The 20,608-nt window shown below is 45.3% G+C and overlaps 1 protein-coding gene across 1 annotated transcript in view; it reads left to right on the plus strand.

The window, feature by feature from the left end:
* LOC145355535 (semaphorin-3E-like) overlaps positions 1-20,608 on the plus strand; it is a 280,261-nt gene that overhangs the window by 218,570 nt on the left and 41,083 nt on the right. The window contains exons 8-10 of the mRNA XM_080207783.1: positions 3,967-4,081; positions 10,770-10,839; positions 20,441-20,585. Of these exons, the coding sequence (XP_080063909.1) occupies positions 3,967-4,081; positions 10,770-10,839; positions 20,441-20,585 (330 nt within the window). The remainder of the gene's footprint in view (positions 1-3,966; positions 4,082-10,769; positions 10,840-20,440; positions 20,586-20,608) is intronic.

A 20,608-nucleotide genomic window follows, 5' to 3' on the forward strand; every position in this document is an offset into this window, starting at 1 on the left:
CAGAGATTCATTACCCTCTAAGAGAAGAAGTTCCTCCTCAGCTCTGTTCTAAACTGACTCCCCTTTATTTTGAGGCTGTGCCCTCTAGTTCTTGTTTCCATTCTAAGTGGAAAGAATCTCTCTGTCTGTACCCAAATAGCCCCTTCATTATCTTATATGTCTCTAAAAGATCCCCCTCAACCTTCTAAACTCCGAATACAGGCCCAATCTACTCAACCTCTCCTCATAAGCTAACCCCCTCATCTCCGGCATCAACCTGGTGAACCATCTCTGTACTCCCTCCAAGGCCAATATATCCTTTTGCAAATAAGGGGACCAAAACTGCACACAGTACTGCAGCTGTAGCCTCACCAGTACCCTGTCCAATTGCAGCAAGACCTCCCTGCTTTTATATTCTGTCCCCTTCACTATAAAGGCCAACATTCCATTCGCCTTCTTGATCACCTGCTGTACCTGCAGACTGAGATTTTGTGATTCATGCACAAGGACCCCCAGGTCCCTCTGCACCGTAGCATGTTGTAATTTTTCACCATTTAAATAATAGTCCATTTTACTATTATTCCTTCCAAAGTGGATAACCTCACACAGATCAGCAAGATAATCAACCGTACAGGGCACTGGTGAGGCCGCAGCTGGAGTACTGTGTGCAGTTTTGGTCGCCGTACTTGCGCAAGGATATTTTGGCCTTGGAGGGAGTGCAGAGGAGGTTTACTAGGCTGATACCGGAGTTGAGGGGGTTGAGCTATGAGGAGAGGCTGAATAAACTAGGCTTGTACTCGTTAGAGTTTAGAAGAATGAGGGGAGATCTCATTGAGACGTATAAGATGATGAATGGGATGGATAGGGTAGAGGTGGAGAGACTCTTCCCGCTCAGAAAGGACAGTAGGACTAGGGGGCACAGCCTCAAGATAAAGGGGAGGCGGTTTAGAACAGAGTTGAGGAGGAACTTCTTCACTCAAAGGGTGGTGAATCTCTGGAATTCTCTGCCCGTTGAAGTGGTGGAGGCTGCCTCGCTAAATATATTTAAGACGCAGGTAGATAGGTTTTTGATAGGCAAGGGGATTAAGGGTTATGGGGAGAAGGCGGGAAAGTGGAACTGAGCCATGACAGATCAGCCATGATCTTATTGAATGGCGGGGCAGGCTCGAAGGGCTAGATGGCCTACTCCTGCTCCGATTTCTTATGTTCTTATTGTCTGGGAGCAACTAATACAGACTATATACTTTGTTATATCTAATTAATGCATCATATCTAAGCTGTCACTTCTTAAAAAGAACTTAATAAACTATTTTAAACTATCTTATTTGCCTGTATGGGTTACTGTGACTCATCAATCCAAAATATCTTATGCTAATTATTAGTTCAGCACCTTGAACATTACAAAATGTTGCAAGTCGTTTCAAATCACCATTATAAAACAAAATATTACTCCAAGCCGCGTATGGAGATGTCCAATCAGTTGACCAAAAGCTTGGGCAAAAAGGTAGATTTTCAGAAATGCCTGAAATGGGGAAAGTGGGATGTAGAGACAGAACATTCAGAAAGGAGATAAAACGCTTGGCAACTAATGATGGAGAAGGGGAGGTGAGAATGACTGCCCTTTGACACCAAGGCTGCATTCGATCGAGTGTGGCATCAAGGAGCCCTAGCAAAACTGGAGCCAATGAGAATCAGGAGAAACTCTCCACTGGTTGGAGTCATACCTGACACAATGGAAGATGGTTGTGTTGGTTGGAAGTCAATCATCTCAGCTCCAGGACATCTCTGCAGGAGATACTCAGGGTAGTGTCTGAGGCCCAACCATCTTCAGCTGCTTCAATGATCTTCCGTCATAATGTCTGGAGTGGAGATGTTCACCGATAATCATACAATGTTCAACACCATTCAGAACTTCTCAGATACTGGAACTGTCCATGTCTAATTGCAGCAAGACCTGGACAATATCCAGGCTTAGGCTGACAGGTGGCAAGTAACATTCATGCCACACAAGTGCCAGGCAGTGACCATCTTCAATAAGAGAGGACCTAACCATCACCCCTCGACATTCCTGGAGGTTACCACTGCCTGGAAACTGAACTGGACCAACTATATAAAGACCGTGGCTACCAGAGCAGGTCAAAGACTAGGAATCCTGCAGTGAGTAACCCACTTCCTGACTTCCCAAAGCCTATCCACCATGTACAAGACACATGTTAAGAGTGATGGATTACACTCCAGTTGCCTGGATGAGCGTGGCTCCAACAGCACTGAAGAAACTCAACACCATCCAGGACAAAGCAGACCACTTGACTGCTACCCCTTCTTCAAACATTCACTTCCTCGACCACCAAGGAACAGTGGCAGCCGTGGCTGCAGGAACCCACCAAGTTTCTTTAGACAGGACCTTCCAAACCCATGACCACAACCATCTAGAAGGGTAAGAGCAGCAGAAACCTGGGAAAGGGACCAGCTATAAATTTCCCTCCAAGTTACTCACCATCTTGACTTGGAAATGTATTGCCATTTGTTCACTGTCGCTGGGGCAACATCCTGGAATTCCCTTCCTAACAGCACTGTGAGTGTACCTACATCCCAGGGACTGCAACAGTTCAAGAAGGCGGCTCACCACCATCTTCTCAAAGGCAACTCGGAATGGGCAGTAAATGCTGGTCTTGCTAACAATGTCCACTTCCTGTCAATGAATAAAAAATCATTTGGATTGGATAAAGTTTAAGATGCCAGCATTAGTGGAATCTCAGAGTTATCTCTGAGTTATCTCAGAGCGGTTGGAGGAGATTACAGAGTTAGAGAGGGACAGGCCATGGAGGATATTGTCTGACTGAGGCCCAGTGCAGGTCAGTGAGCGCTGAGTACTGGGGGACTGGGACATCCAGGCAGGTATTGTTCACGTGCTTCAATGAGCTTTGAATCATCAAATCCGTAAGCTGCTCTGAGAGAGCGGAAACATCTCCTTCCCTTCTCGTTTTTTTCTGCTTTAATACAACTGATTTCAGGCAGAATGACCAAATATTTGAAACTTGATCTTAAAACTGTCTCCAACATTTATCAGTGACACAAAATCAGATGATCTGGTCATTTTCACCTCGCTGTTGTTCGGATCTTGCTTTGCACATTATAGTCTGCTCAATTTCCTGTATTAAAACAGTGACTACATTTCCAAAGTACCTCATTGGCTGTAAAGTGCATTGAGACACCTGGAAGTTGAGAAAGGTGCTATAGAAATGCACATATTTTTCTAAATCTGGGGCCTGGTTTGCCTCTTTGAAAGAGGCACTGAAATTCGGAATTACTACAAAACTGCATTTTGAAATGTAGGAAATATCTAAATCTCCTTCACCAATATTCTGGACACTAATGTTTGTTTTATTTGTACGCATGGTAATGTCTGGAAGGTTTATTAGCTTGCCACCTACCCTTGTGTTAAAATTCCACCTTTGTAAAGCTCTTCCCGAACTTTTCAGCCGATACGATCCTGCAGCAATGTCCGAAACACATTCCCTTCTTCAACTCTCAGAGTAGCTGCCACTGGTACCTGTCCAAACACACGGAGAGCAGAGCCAATCATTTCCTCTGCAAGACAAATAAACTAAGGACTTCTCTCAGAATTGAATCAGGAATCATTTCCCCAATAACTTCATTCCCTTCAGAAACACAGAATTTTCTGGAAGTATATCTCCTTTGTAAGTATTTATGGTGAAGATCTCATATCGATAGCAGCAGAAACCAATCACCACTATCTGGATCGTTTATTCAGCACTGGGCTTTGTACAACTGATTGCAATGATAAATGGTTTTTGCTGAATTAATTAGCTTTTAATTCCGAACTGCTCCCTCCTTTATCAATGTAACGGCAGCATTTGTTAATTCACTTTGATTCAAAAGAATAATGAGCTTAATTGGAAGGATAAAAATAAATCATGTTGATGATTCCTTGACAAGTATATTGATGTGTTCCTCTCTCCTCAGAATGACATTGGCGGGCAGCGAGTGCTGGTGAACAAGTGGAGCACATTCGTGAAAAGCAGGCTGCTCTGTTCAGTGACGGGACCCAATGGGATAGACACACATTTTGATGAAATGGGTAAATGTTGTACCACGATTACTGGCAACATAAATCAGATATACGCAGCACAGAGTATCCACAGAGTAGTGACAAAAGATCACTTTAAATAACTTTAATATTGAATTTAATAGGAATGAGAATACAGTGTACATCTCAGTGTTCCAATGTGCTTAGCCAATGAAGTACTTTTCAAATGTAATTACTGTGTAAAATGGGAACTCAGTATGATAGGTAAAGGCAAGTGTCCCATATGGCTTCTTCACCACCCTACTAGCATACCTTTCCGTCTTCAGAGCTGTGTGGACAAACTCAACAATGTCCCTTTGTTCTACAGAACTTCTTAGTGTCCTCCCATTTATTGAGTACAGAAAGTACTTCCTTGTCAGAGTAAATGAGAAGATTTATATGAAGCAGACCAATTGTGTAGATCTGGAACATTGCCGTCAGTCTCTATCATTGCTGTCAGTCTCTATCATTCAGAATAAGTGAACAGAGACTGGTTCGAAGGGCCAAATGGCCTACTCGTGGCCAATCAGTATGCAGCAAACTCCCTCAGATAGCAAGGTGTTATTTACCAGATAATCAGCAATCAGACATCACTATTAGCTGGGACACCAGCAGCATGCTAATGGCACTGATCTCTGCTCCACAGCTTTCAAACAGCAAGCAGAGAACTCAACTCTAAGCTGCCGGCTTCAGCAAGGCTGATGTCGGTCTGGTGGGGGGAGACAATAGAATATAAATTATTAATCTCAATAAGCTACACAATTAATTATAAAGTTATCAGCAGCAGCAGAAAACAGTGCTTCAGGAGTTAGTGTCTACATGTCACGAAAACCAATGGAAAAAGATTATAACAAATAGCAGCATGAGTAGGCCATTTGTCCCTTTGATCCAGTTCCTGTAGACTGGCAGTAATGTTCCAGATCTCCACAATCAGTCTGCTTCATTCAAGTTCCATCATTCACTTTGACAATGAAATATTCAATGAATAAATCACCAGGATGCTGCCTGGGATGGAACATTCCAGTTATGAAGAGAGGTTGGATTGGCTTGGGTAGTTTTGTTGGAGCAGAGAAGACTAAGGGGTGACCTGATCGAGATTACAAGATTATGAGAGACATGGACAGAGTGGATAAGGAGCAGCTGCTCCCTGAGTTGAAGGGTCAGTCACGAGGGGACATCGGTTCAAGGTGAGGGGCAGGAGGTTTGGGAAGATGTGAGGAAAAGCTTTTTTACCCAGAGGGTAGTAATGGCCTGGAATGCGCTGCCTGGGAGGGTGGTAGAGGCGGGTTGCCTCACATCTGGATGGGCACTTGGCACATCATAACATTGAGGGCTGTGGACCAAATGCCAGTAAATGGGATTAGTTGGCAAGTCAGGTGTTACTCACGTATTGGTGCAGTTCGATGGGCTGAAGAGCTTTAGGTTCTGTGCTTCTGTGAAGACAGTGGAGAGCTTCAAATGCCAATCTTTCAATTCAGGCCAAGGACAATTTCATTTTTTCTATTATTCGTTCATGGGATGTGGGCATTGCTGGCTGGTCCAGTAATTGTTGCCCATCTCTGAGGGCATTTAAGAGTCAGCCAAATTGCTGTGGATTTGGAGTCACGTGTAAGCCGGACCAGGTAAGGACGGCAGATTTCCTTCCCTAAAGGACGGTAATGAACCAAATAGCTTTTTGCAACAATCGACAATGGTTTCACAGTCATTAGACTTTTAATTCCAGATTTTTATTGAATTCAGACTTCACCATCTGCTATGATGGGATTTGAACCCAGGCTCCCAGAGTATTGCCCTGGGTGTCTGGATTACCAGTCCAGTGACAATACCACTCTGTCACTGCCTCCCACATTAAGTATTAATATTAAAGCAAGAATTCTCACTGACTCTTAACTTATTTTCTGAATCCAATACAGAGTTATCACAACAAATTATTGAATTGAATTTTAGAAGTTTGTTATGTGAGGAAGATCGGGTTCCAGGCATCTATCAAGAGCAATTTGGAATGTACATTGAGTGCTGGCCTAATCAGTGATAGACTGAATCAAGAGTTCACTGCTGTGATGTGATACTAAATAATGGCAATATCAGAATTACCAGCACCATTCCTGTTTATTTCCAATCTCTGGAGACACAGCTTCCCGTGACAAACCAGAATAAAGACACGCGTGCAGGAAATGGCTTCCTCAGTGAAGAGTACAGGGTGATGTGCCAAGGGCTGCACCAGGCATGCCCAAAAATGAGATGTCAAACTTAGTGAAGCTGCAATACAAAACAACTTGCACGCCAAACGGCAAGGGATGGTCAGAGCCACGTCATTCCACAATTAATGGATCTAAACTCTGCAGTCCTGCCACATCCAGTTCTAGATACTGGTGGACAATCCAACTCACTGGAGGAGGAGGTTCCACAAATACTGCCCACAGTGGGAGAAGGCCAGCACATCACTGCAAAAGATAAGGCTGAAGATTTACAACAGTTTTCAGCAAGAAATGTTGAGTGGATGATCCATCTCTGCCTCCTCCAGAGGTCCCCAGCATTAGTTTTCATCCACTTTGATTCACTCTAGGTGATATCAAGAAATGGTGGGAGGCACTGGGTACTACAGATAGCTACAGATCTCCATTTTGAAAAACACACTTCCACAACTATTCTCTGTCTCCTATAACCAAGTAAGGAGTCTCACAACACCAGGTTAAAGTCCAACAGGTTTATTTGGTAGCAAAAGCTGCTGGCTTTTGGAGTGCTGCCCCTTCGTCAAGTGTCACCTTTTGCTACCAAATAACCCTGTTGGACTTTAACCTGGTGTTGTGAAACTTCTTACTGTGTTTACTCCAGTCCATCACTGGCATCCCCACATCATGACTTCTATAACCAAGCCAGTTCTGTATTCATCTAGCCAGCCCAACCCAAATCCCATGTGATTTTAGTTTTTGTACTATTCTGCCAATGGGACCTTGTCAAATGCCTTACTAAAATCAATATAAACTACATCCACAGCCCCTTCCTCATTAACTATATGTCACCTCTTCAAAAACCCAGTCAAGTTGGTGAGACATGCCCTTCCCCATACAAAACCATGTTCCCTGTCATTAACTAGTCCATTGTCTTCCAAATGTGCATCTATCCTGTCCCTCAGTATCTTCTCCAAAAGCTTCCCCATCACTTATGTCATGCTCACTGGCCTATAATTTCCTGGATTATCCCTGCTTCCTTTCTTCAACAGGAGAATAGGCCCCAATTATTTCTCCTCTTGCCTCCTGCAGTAACCTGGGATAGATCCCATCCGATCCCAGGGACTAGTTTACCTTTATGCAATTTAGGGTACTCAACACTTTGTCCTTTGATATATTGGCGTTCTCTGGACTGTTCACACACCTATCCCTGACCTTAACGTCCACTATGTCCTTCTTCTTGATGAATACCAATACAATGTACTCATTAAGGACCTCAGCCACTTCCTGTGGCTCTGCTCATAGCTTCCCTCCATTGTCCTTGCGTGGGCTTACTCTTTCTCTTGCTATCCTCTTGCTCCTAATACATGCATAAAAAGTCTTGGTCCTTGATCCTTTATGTTGTGATTCAGCAGTAATTTTGATGCTTACAGTACGCCTGGCTGCACAGGGAGGGATTCAGAGCTCATGAATCTTTTCTCTGTGTGTTCTCTGTTCTGCTGATTGTAAAGTGCTGAGCTAGTGAACACCAGGCAATTTTATAAGATTGGTGGGAAATCATTTTTTTTAATCATTCTGTGATATGTTCAGGCTGCTGCTGTCATGGCCAATTTCAGAATTCCATTAACCAAGCTTAAAAAATAAATTGTTGCTTTTTCAGCAAATCCAGCTCAGGTGTGTGAACAGACTAAGACGTGGGCAGAAAGCAAAGTACCTCTCAGGGAGGGACTCTCAAAGTTGATGCAAACAAAGACATCAGTTGTGTTTACCTGAAGCAAGGCGGAGCTAAAAGATCTGAAGCATTTCCTTAATAAAAAACAGAAAACACTGGATAAACTCAGCAGATCTGACAGCATCTCTGGAGAGAGAAAGTTAACATTTTGTACCCAGTTAACTCTGCAAAACTGAAAAGAGGAAGAAATGTGATGAATTATAGAGTTGGCGAGGGGGTTGGAGGAGGTAGGAAAGAATAAATGGACAAGAGTTGCTCGGAGCTAAGGAGAAATTTGACAAAGTTGTTAAAGTTGACACAAGACAAAGGGGGTATTAATGGCAACAGTAGGACTGAAGAAGGTACTAAAGATAAGACAGCAGAGTGTTACTTGGAGAACAAGCGTCAATGCTCAGCAAAAGCACAACTGAGAAACAAATGAAAGCTGGCCCTGTGAGCGGGTGGGGCAGGATGTGTTGGAGCAAGTCAGGGGAACCAAAAAAATAGAATATCAGGGCTCAAAATGCGCAGGAAAATCAGTCAAAAGTTGTTGAACACGATGTTGAGTCTGGAAGACTGTAATCAGAAGATGAGGTGTTGTTCTTTCAGATTATGTCAGGCATCATTGGAGCATTGCCAATAAAAAAAAGTATAAAGCAATTCCTTTATTGTCATAAAACTGGGGAAGGGCAAAACTACAGCCTTGATTATTTGCTGTTGATGCAGACACATTGAAAAGTGTAATTACTTTAATAATTAATGTTTCTATCATCGACTACAAAATCGTTAGAACAAACTATTTTCTGTTTTTAACAACTGGATTTCTTGGATGAGAAACCCTTTCTTTAGAAATGGATTTCTAACTGACAGGTTATAATTTTACTATACCCAGCACTGAGAAAATCCCATTCTCTCACCACTCCCCCATGTTCAGTTTCAACTTTGGACATTTCACAACAACTGTTCAAAGAACCAGTTATCTTAAAATGTACCTGTCAACCAAACTTCAGACTATCATAATGCTACCTATCTCATTTCCTAATTCATTGAAAGATAAATATTACTTCTGTTAGCTTAATTCAAAGATTTTTTGGCAATTTTCCCAAATAAACACTGTGTTGTAATTCTCACAAAAAATAAAGGAACAGTCAGATCCACTAAACTGGAGATTTTTATATTTAATAAGACAATGGAGCAATTTTAAAAGGGCAGGGATATTTGCTGGTTATTTGTGTACAGGACGTACCTGGGCAATTTTCCACCTTGTTGGGTAGGTGCCAGTCCAATAGCTGCAGTGGGTTGCTTGGCTAGGGATATGGTTCATTCTGCAGTGATATTGTAATTGCTGAGTCTTTACAGAATCCAGTGCCTTCTGTCATTTCTAGGTACATAGAGTGAATGAAATGAAAGACTGACGCCTGTACCAGGGCTGAGATGGATCATCCACTCAGCATTTCTGACTGAAGATAATTGAAGAATGTATATGCTTTTCAATTTGTATTTTTAAAGCCATACTTTTTGTATATTTTGTTATTATAATAGCATACAAATTAATTTAACCATTATCCATAAGGTAGACTCTATAGGTATTAATATTTTCATAGCCAGAAAGATAAACCAATTAGAATTACCTAAAGTAAATTATCCCCATCATAATCCCAGGTGTTTTTTTCCAGTTTTTTTTTCTCATTTACAAAGTCAGTAATGTCAAAAAGATTTATTCATTTATTTGCCACAATATTTTCAGTCTCATTAGACCAGACTTGTATAAGTCACTGGTGAGGCTTCACATGGAGTATTGTATACAGTTTAGGTCACACTATCATAGGGAAGACATTGGATTGATAAACTGAGAAGAGTGGATAAAAACGATTTACAAGGATGTTGCTGAGTCAGAGGGAGAGGTTGGTCAGGCTGGGATTTTATTCTTTGAAATGTAGGAGAATGAGGGTTCACCTTATTGAGGTGTATAAAATCATGAGGGGCATTGATAGGATGAACATAATCTTTTTCCCAGGGAAGGAGAATTGAAAAGTACAGGGTTTAGATTTAAGGCGAGAGGAGAAATGTTTAAAAGGGACCTGAGGGGCAACTTCTTCACACAGAGGGTGGTGCATGTATGCAATGAGCTGCCAGACAAAATGGTTGAGGCAGGTACAATAGCAACACTGAAAAACCATTTGGATAAGTACATGGATGGGAAAGGATTAAAGTTTATTTTCTCATGTTTAAGTTTGAAGTTTATTTATTATTGTCACAAGTAGGCTTACATTAACACTGCAATGAAGTTATTGTGAAAATCCCCTAGCTGCAAACTCTGGTGTCTGTTCAGATATACAGAGGGGAAATTTAGCATGGTCGATGCACTTAACCAGTACATCTTTCAGACTGTGGGAGGAAACTGAAGCACCCGGAGGAAACCCACGCAGACACGAGGAAAACATGCAGACTCCACACGGGCAGTGGACCCAAGCCTTGGCATTGTGAGGCAGTAACCACTGTGCCACTGCCCCCCATTATTAGAGGGATTTGGGCCAAACGTGGGTATTTGGGACCGGCTGGGAGGGCACTGTGGTCAGCATGGTCTGGTTGGGCTGAAGGGCCTGTTTCTATTATGTATTGTTCTATGACTCTATGATTCTAGAGGGGAAGAGACATAAACAGTTAAGTTAGTGAGTCGGATTGTTTCTCAAGAAGATGATCATTTATCATCTCCTTGCAGATGCTGGTGATTTCAATCAGTAACTCCCAGGAGCTGCTCTGATTGCAGTTGTTACTGCAATCCTTATAATTGCCTTGTTTTTTTTCTCTTTTACAGAGGATGTGTTTCTGTTGCAGACCAGAGACCATAAAAACCCAGAGGTTTATGTATTGTTCAGAACTACAAGGTAAACCATAGCCTTTCTGTAACCACTTCTGATCTCTGTTTGAAAGATTGATTTAAGGCACAATAGGAATCTTTGCTTCATCTGACTGTATTACAGGCTCAGAGTGTGTTACAGCCTAACAATATGTACAGTATATCCTGATGAAGGCAGCTGGGTTGAGTGTGAGCACTGTCAGTGAAGGAGCTGTTCAGAAGCAGGAGTGCCTGTTGTGTGCTGAGTCCCTCCCCAGTAAGGGATGAATGGTTTGTGCAGAAACTGATATGAGATGGTGAGGTTAAAAAGGCCGGCAGACATTCAGTTCTGATGTCCCATCTGCTGGTTGTGTCTGACATTCCTGTGGCCTGTAGCCCCTCCCCCAGACTGCCTGATGCCCTGATGGGTAAGTTTGGAGCGAGTGGAAGTTTCACTTACCCTGGTGGAGCCGAGCAGATCATTCATTCTTTTCCTGCACTGTAAGGTGGTCCTTTCCCATTGGCCACTGATGCTGACCTCCCTAGCAACCTCCCAAGCTGCGGTGGGAAGGTGGGAGGACCTCCTGCTCCCATCATGAGAAGAGAGGACCTCCTGCCTTTCCTGGAACATCTGGAGGACAATCTACAGGGTGTCTCGCTGAAACGTGGGGCAAGGGTTTGGTTCTGTTGGGCACCATTGAGAATCAGGGTGAGACCAACACTCCTGGCCTGAAGTGAGGGAGTATCTGAGCAGGTCAAGTTTAAATATGTTGCCAGGACCTTTGACCTCATGAGATAATGGAGGGCCAGACCAATCCCTGCCCATCCCACCACAAAATTCGACGATCTCCAGCTAATGCGTAATTAATGAGCTGAGAAACAGGAGATTGTGTGGGTTGCTCCGACCCGCTGCCCAGCAGGAATCGCACTGATGTTCCCAACCGGCAATGAACACAATCTCCTGGGTGGGACATCCCAGCTTCTGGCTCGAAACATCAACACGTTAAAACTGCTAACAAGATTTCTGTAAAATTTATAATCTTTCTTTCCATTAATTAGTATTCATTATTAACTCACAAACCTGAGTGTTTTTTTGCAGTTGAGGTTTGAGGCTCAGAGAAACTTCAGAGAACTAAAACCCTTTTACCTCCAGCAGGTTGTTCCAGTTCAGTCTGATATTTACAAAGCTACTTTGAGTTTAATTTCACTTTCCCATTCACAGTCAGTTTAACTTTCTCAGGAGAATCATAGATTATAACATGATGGAGCAGAGATCAGAACCTCAGGGGGATGAATCCATTAGAACTCTTGGCATTGAAACTGAAAGCACAGACAGAATAGGGAAAATGCTGAATGTTTTTCTGGGAGTGTTCTTCTTGCAATGTTTTATGATTTGTCTGAGCTTTGTAACCATTTCCCTCCCTCTGGAGTTTTGTATTCAGTTGTTGTTATTCCAGGTAAATTTTTGAAGTAAATATGCCATTATTTCTAACATTCAAATGTGGGTCAATAAACTGCCTTCAGACTCCAATCATTGGTACATTTTGTTGCAAGGCTTTCCACAAAGCATCCATGTGTTGATGTATATTCAAAGCTGTGTTGCATAATTATTGCTATGTTTCTGTGATGAGGTGAATGCGCACAAGGATCCAGGAATTATCTCTTAACACGAAACGCATTGGAAAATAAATTTGCAAAATACTTTCTGGTACAATTGAAACCCAAACCATCCAGAGATGAATTTGAGAGAATTTTTTTGAGAGATTCACCCCCATTAGAGAACAATCAAACCCCCGAGAGAGGCAGGCATGGGAGAGTGTCCCCTGGGCATTGGCACCCTGGCAGTGCCAGCCTGGACCTTAGCACTGCCCCAGGGGCTAAGTGCCAATGACCAGGAGGCACCATAGCACCTTGGCACTACCCATTGGGGCCTAATGGGGCTGTAACCTCTGGGGGATATTGGTGAGGGTAGGGGGTCTCGCTGCCACTCTGCAGTCAGGGTCAGTAGGGGAATGTGGGAGGCCAGCGATCGGAGCTGACCAATGTTGCGGGGTGAGTGCAGGGGGTGAGTGCAGTCTGGTGGGGGAAGATCGGCACTGTGCAAAGTGGTGGGACACCAGGGCTGTGGTAGGGTGAGGAGGGGTCAAGGCAAGACCAGTGATTGGGCCTGTGTGGGGGTGAGAGGGTGTGCAACGCAGGGCTTGTGTGGCTGCCCAGTGAACGAGTTGGTCAGCAATCAGGAGGCTGGCAGTGGGAGCTACAGCGCAGGCGCCGATCTCAGTGCTGACCGATCCACATGCGCTATGGCCCACTCAGCGCTATGGCCCACTCAGCGCTATGGCCCACTCAGCGCTATGGCCCACTCAGCGCTATGGCCCACTCAGTGATATGGGCCCACTCAGCGCTATGGCCCGCTCAGCGCTATGGGCCCACTCAGTGATATGGGCCCACTCAGCGCTATGGCCCACTCAGCGCTATGGCCCACTCAGCGCTATGGGCCCACTCAGCGCTATGGGCCCACTCAGCGCAATGGCCCACTCAGCGCTATGGCCCACTCAGCGCTATGGGCCCACTCAGCGCAATGGCCCACTCAGCGCTATGGGCCCACTCAGCGCAATGGCCCACTCAGCGCTATGGCCCACTCAGTGATATGGCCCACTCAGCGCAATGGCCCACTCAGCGCTATGGCCCACTCAGCGCTATGGCCCACTCAGCGCTATGGCCCACTCAGTGATATGGCCCACTCAGCGCTATGGCTCACTCAGTGATATGGCCCACTCAGTGATATGGCCCACTCAGTGATATGGCCCACTCAGCGCTATGGCCCACTCAGCGCTATGGCCCACTCAGCGCAATGGCCCACTCAGCGCTATGGCCCACTCAGTGATATGGGCCCACTCAGCGCAATGGCCCACTCAGCGCTATGGCCCACTCAGCGCAATGGCCCACTCAGCGCTATGGCCCACTCAGTGATATGGGCCCGCTCAGCGCAATGGCCCACTCAGTGATATGGCCCACTCAGCGCTATGGCCCACTCAGCGCAATGGCCCACTCAGCGCTATGGCCCACTCAGCGCTATGGCCCACTCAGCGCAATGGCCCACTCAGCGCTATGGCCCACTCAGCGCAATGGCCCACTCAGCGCTATGGCCCACTCAGTGATATGGGCCCGCTCAGCGCTATGGCCCACTCAGCGCTATGGCCCACTCAGCGCTATGGGCCCACTCAGTGATATGGGCCCGCTCAGCGCTATGGCCCACTCAGCGCTATGGCCCACTCAGCGCTATGGCCCACTCAGCGCTATGGCCCACTCAGCGCTATGGGCCCACTCAGTGATATGGGCCCGCTCAGCGCTATGGCCCACTCAGCGCTATGGCCCACTCAGCGCTATGGCCCACTCAGTGATATGGGCCCGCTCAGCGCTATGGCCCACTCAGCGCTATGGCCCACTCAGCGCTATGGCCCACTCAGCGCTATGGCCCCGCTCAGCGCTATGGGCCCGCTCAGCGCTATGGCCCACTCAGCGCTATGGCCCACTCAGCGCTATGGGCCACTCAGCGCTATGGGCCCACTCAGCGCAATGGCCCACTCAGCGCTATGGGCCCACTCAGCGCTATGGCCCACTCAGCGCAATGGCCCACTCAGCGCTATGGCCCACTCAGTGATATGGCCCACTCAGCGCAATGGCCCACTCAGCGCTATGGCCCACTCAGTGCTATGGCCCACTCAGCGCTATGGCCCACTCAGTGATATGGCCCACTCAGCGCTATGGCCCACTCAGTGATATGGCCCACTCAGCGCTATGGCCCACTCAGCGCTATGGCCCACTCAGCGCAATGGCCCACTCAGCGCTATGGCCCACTCAGCGCAATGGCCCACTCAGCGCTATGGCCCACTCAGTGATATGGGCCCGCTCAGCGCTATGGCCCACTCAGCGCTATGGCCCACTCAGCGCAATGGCCCACTCAGCGCTATGGCCCACTCAGTGATATGGGCCCGCTCAGCGCTATGGCCCACTCAGCGCTATGGCCCGCTCAGCGCTATGGCCCACTCAGCGCTATGGGCCCACTCAGCGCTATGGGCCCACTCAGTGATATGGGCCCGCTCAGCGCTATGGGCCCACTCAGTGATATGGGCCCGCTCAGCGCTATGGGCCCACTCAGTGATATGGCCCACTCAGCGCTATGGGCCCACTCAGTGATATGGGCCCACTCAGCGCTATGGCCCACTCAGTGATATGGCCCACTCAGCGCTATGGGCCCGCTCAGTGCTGTGCTGCCGGCCTCCCCAGAGGGAATAGGCCCCACATCCTGATTTCTAGTGTGAAAGTTGCTCGTGCACAGAGATTCACTCTGAAACTCCTGCAGAGAAAAACAGCCGGATTTACACCAGTTTTTATGCAAGTTTGACACTTTTTTGGAAGAATTGCCACCAGCCTCTCCTGGTGTATTAAAGAAACTGATTTATTCCTGGAATACTTCTATGTTTCCTCATTTCTGTATTGGTTTGGTTGAATTAGTGAAAAATATCCAATACATAGCTTGTGATTTGTAAACTGTCCTCGGGCTGTTGTTGATAATATAAGAACATAAGAACATAAGAAATAGGAGCAGGAGTAGGCCATCTAGCCCTTCGAGCCTGCCCCGCCATTCAATAAGATCATGGCTGATCTGTCGTGGCTCAGTTCCACTTTCCCGCCCTCTCCCCATAACCCTTAATCCCCTCTCCTATCAAGAACCCATCAACCCGCTTCTTAAAAATATTTAGCGAGGCAGCCTCCACCACTTCAACGGGCAGAGAATTCCAGAGATTCACCACCCTTTGAGTGAAGAAGTTCCTCCTCAACTCCGTTCTAAACCGCCTCCCCTTTATCTTGAGGCTGTGCCCCCTAGTCCTACTGTCTTTTTTGAGCGGGAAGAGTCTCTCCACCTCTATCCTATCCATCCCATTCATCATCTTATACGTCTCAATGAGATCTCCCCTCATTCTTCTAAACTCTAACGAGTACAAGCCTAGTTTATTCAGCCTCTCCTCATAGCTCAATCCCCTCAACTCCGGTATCAGCCTAGTAAACCTCCTCTGCACTCCCTCCAGGGCCAAAATATCCTTGCGCAGGTGCGGCGCCCAAAACTGCACACAGTACTCCAGCTGCGGCCTCACCAATACCCTATACAGCTGCAGCAAGACCTCCCTACTTTTATATTCAATCCCCCTCGCTATGAAGGCCAGCATCCCATTCGCCTTCCTGACCACCTGGATAATATGGATAATATCCAAAGAACTCTGGTTCTGGTCCCCAGAAATCACGTTTTTGCAGATTCTTGCATGGGGGTTTTTACAACTGTGACATATGCACTCACATCCGTTACTCACCGAAAATCACAGAATTGTACTGGTGTAGAAGGAGGCCATTTGGCCCATCATGTTAGCACTAGCTCTCCAAACAAGCATCATGAATTAATGTCATTTTCCTGCCTTTTTCCCTGTAGCCCTGCACATTGTTCCCATTCAGATAATCATCTCATGTCCTTGTGAATGCCTCACGCAGGGCATTCCAGATCCCAACCACTTGTGTGATCTTTTTTCTCATATTGCAGTTGCTTTTTTGAGAATAATTTAAATCTATGCCCTCTTGTTCTTGATCTTTTTATGAGGGGGACTGTCTACTCTGTCCAACCTAATCATGATTTTGAACATCTCTATCAAATCTCCTCTTAGCCTCTCCTCTCTCCAAGGGGAATAGTCCCAGCCTCTCCAATCTGTCCTCACAATGGAAGTTTTTCATCTCTGGAAACATTCTTTTAAACTTCTTTCGCACTCTCTCCAATCAGATACTTCCTGTGATATCCAGAACTGGACACAATATTTCAGCCGAGGTTTCACTCGTGATTTGTATAAATTCAGCATAACCTCCTTGCTCTTGTACTCTGTGCCCCTGAAGTTTTAAAGTTTATTTATTAGTGTCACAAGTAGGCTTACATTAACATTGCAGTTAAGTCACTGTGAAAATCCCCTAGTCGCAATACTCCGCGGCCTGTTCAGCTACACTGAGAATTTAGCATTGCCAATTTTACTTATTATTATTAATTATTAATAAAGCCCAGGAAATTAAATGCTTTATTAATTGCTCTCTCTAACTTATCCTGCCACCTTCAATTATCAATGCATACGTACACTCAAGTCCTCTGCTCCTGCACAGTTTTAAGAATTAACCTTTATTTTGGAGGTGTATTTTGGAGGATTCAATTTAGGTGTGAATTATACTGTAAATGGCAGAACCCTGAGGAACATTAACATACAGAGGGATCTGGGTGTGCAGGTCCACAGTTTTCACCTCAACCCAGGTGGCCAAGGCGGTTAAGAAGGCAAATGGCAGACTAGCCTTCGTTAGCCCAGACACTGAGTGCAGGACTTTGGAAATCGTGTTGTAACTATATAAAACCTTGGTGAGGCTGCATTTGGAGTATTACGTGCAGTTCTGGTCACCACATGACCAGAAGGATGTGGAAGCTTTGGAGATAACGCAAAGAAAGTTCACCAGGATGTTATAAGATGTTGTCTATGACGAGAGGGTGAATAAACTAGGATTGTTTTCACTGGAAAGATGGAGACTGAGGGGAGACCTGATAGAGGGCTACAAAATTATGGGAGGCACAGACAGGATGGATAGTCAGAGGCTTTCCCCCAGGGTTGAAGTGTCAATTACAAGGGTTCACAGGATCAAGGTGAGGGGGGAAAGTGTAAGGGAGATGTGCAGGGGATGTTTTTCACACAGAGAGTGATGGGTGCCTGGAACACGCTGCCAGAGGAGGTGGTGGAAGCAGGCACATTAGCAAAATTTAATAGGCACCAGGATGGCTACATGAATAGGGAGAGAATAAAGGGATATGGACTAAGTAGGGCAGAAGGTTTTTCTCATTTAGTTTGGGCATTGTGATTGACACAGGCTCGGAGGGTCAAAGGGCCTGTTCCTACGCTGTACTTTTTCTTGTCTTTCTTTGATCAAGATACATCACCTCACACTTCTCTGCATTCATCTTCATCTGCCATCTATCTGCCCACTACACCAAACTGTCTATGTCCTTTTGAGGTTCCACACTGCCCTTCAAGTTTTGTGTCATCCACAAATGTTGAAATGGTCCCCTGCACTCCAAGATCTATATATATGTCAGTTAAAAACACAGATCCCGACACTGACCCCTGGGGAGCAGCACAGCAAACCTTTCTCCAGATTTAAAAATATCCATTGACCATTATTCCCTGCTTCTTATTATTCAGCTAATTTTGTATCCACATTTCTACTGTCTCTTTTATTCCATCAGCTACAAATGTTCTCACAAGCCTATTCTGCAGAACTGTATCGAATGCCTTCTAAATTTCTACATCACCAGTATTACCCTCATCAGCACTTCCTGTTACTTCCTCAAATACTCCAGCAAGTTAGTTAAACACAATTTCCTCTTTAGAAATCCATGCTGGCTCTTCCTAATCAAGTTGGGTGGCACAGTGGTTAGCACTGTTGTGGGTCCGATTCTATGGGTCACTGTCTGTGGGAGTTGCACTTTCTCCCAGTGTCTGTGTGGATTTCCTCTGGGTGAACATAGAGCATAGAACATTACAGTGCAGTACAGGCCCTTTGACTCTCGATGTTGCGCTGACCAGTGGAACCAATCTAATGACCCTCTAAACTATTCTAATGTTATCCATATGCCTATCCACTGACCATTTGAACGCCCTTAAAGTCGGCGAGTCCACAACTGCTGCAGGCAGGGCATTCCATGCCCTTACTTTTGTATTTCTCCCCTTTCACCTTAAACTATGCCCTTTAGTTTTAGATTTCTCTACTTTTGGGAAAAGATATTGAGTATTTAGCTTATCTATGCTTATTTTATAGACCTCAATAAGATCGCTCCTCAAACTCCTACGCTCCAGAGAAAAAGTCTCAGTCTATCCAGCCTCTCCTGAGAACTCATACCATCAAGTCCTGGCACCATCCTAGTAAATCTCTTCTGCATTCTTTTTAGTTTAATAATATCCTTTCTATAATAGGGTGACCAGAATTGTACACAGTATTGCAAGTGTGGCCTTACCAATATCTTGTACAACTTCAACAAGACGATGCAACTCCTGTATTCAATATTCTGACCAAAAAAACCAAGTATGCCGAATGCCTTCTTCACCACTCTGTCCACCTAATTTACTTCTTTCCCTTGAGCTAATCTTCACATTAGCCAATCTGAATATGTCCCAGTGGAGAATTGGCAGCTAAATCAGTCCCATGCTTCTATCAGATCCTTGCAATTGTCAGTCAGCAAAAAGGGGTGTGGGATTGTTTGGGTTGTTCCTCCTTCTACATCGCTACATCCCTACACCTCTAGCCCAGCCAACGCTGAAGACTCAGTGTGAGAGGAATATCCAGAGCCACAGCAATGTGGGTGACTCTGAACAAGGGCAACTAGGAATGGGCAATAAATGCTGGCCAGCCATTCCACCACCTGCCATGCCCATGGATGAATATGAAAAGGAACCTGCAGCACAGAAGGAGGTTATTGGCTCCATTGTGTCTGCTGAGTAAGCTATAGCCATTGACAGATACTGTTACAATTCCAGTTGATGTTCTAACTGACGGGGAATCCCAGAATGGAATCCTGGCTCAGAGAACCGTTAACTTTCACTTTCATTTGGAAAATATGCAGGAACAGAGTCACAGGACTGCCAATTAGCTTTTAACAACTGAAAAAAACATTTATTAAACATGACAAGTTTGACTACAATACAATACTCCTTCACTCCCATTTATCTTCAGAAATGATTACACATTTTAAAGATAACACAGGGTAAAAATATGCCTTATGTTGCAACGTCCTTGATAAACACACAGGGCGCGATCTTACTGGCCGCTCACGCCATGTTCCCACTGCAGTGAAGTCAGGGAATTTGGCGCTTAGTCAGATCAGGGTGGCATGGTGGCACAGTGGTTAGCACTGCTGCTTCACAGCTCCAGGGTCCAGGGTTCGATTCCCGGCCTGGGTCACTGTCTGTGTGGAGTTTGCACATTCTCCTCGTGTCTGCGTGGGTTTCCTCTGGGTGCTCCGGTTTCCTTCCACAGTCCAAAGATGTGCGGTTTAGGTTGATTGGCCATGCTAAGAAATAACCCCTTAGCGTCCAGGGATGTGTAGGTTAGAGGGATTAGTGGGTATAATATGTTGGGATACAGGGGTATGGCCTGGGTGGGATTGTGTTCAGTGCAGACTCGATGGGCCGAAGGGCCTCTTTCTGCACTGTAGGGTTCTATGGGTTCTATCATTATAACAGCATAATAAAGGCATTTGTAAAACCACGTGGACAATCAGGCAGCACCTAAACTAAATAACTTAGAAATAAAAACAGAGAAATCTTCTTCTTGTAAATTCGTCTTAAGAAACATTTGCATTTATGGGATCTTGCTGTGTACAAATTAACTAGCATGTTTCTTGCATTACAGCAGTGAGCACATTACAGAAGCATGTCATTGGCTGTGAAGTACTTGAGATCCAAGCATTGTGAAGGGCAATGACATAAATGCGAGTCTTTACATGTAAATTGACATTGAAAGATTAACTGTTGCATTAACTCACTCAGTGGTGACTTGTCTGAATGTGTATTTTACAGCAATGTATTCCAAGGGTTTGCTGTATGTGTGTATCACATGTCTGCTATCCGAGAAGCATTCAATGGACCCTTTGCACATAAGGAAGGGCCTGAATATCATTGGGCAGCTTATGAGGGTAAAGTGCCCTATCCCAGACCAGGCAGTGTAAGTACCTTTCATACAAAAGT

Source organism: Carcharhinus amblyrhynchos, chromosome 19 (genome assembly GCF_965287045.1).
Source record: "Carcharhinus amblyrhynchos chromosome 19, sCarAmb.v2.hapA, whole genome shotgun sequence".
Taxonomy (NCBI): Eukaryota; Metazoa; Chordata; class Chondrichthyes; order Carcharhiniformes; family Carcharhinidae; genus Carcharhinus; species Carcharhinus amblyrhynchos.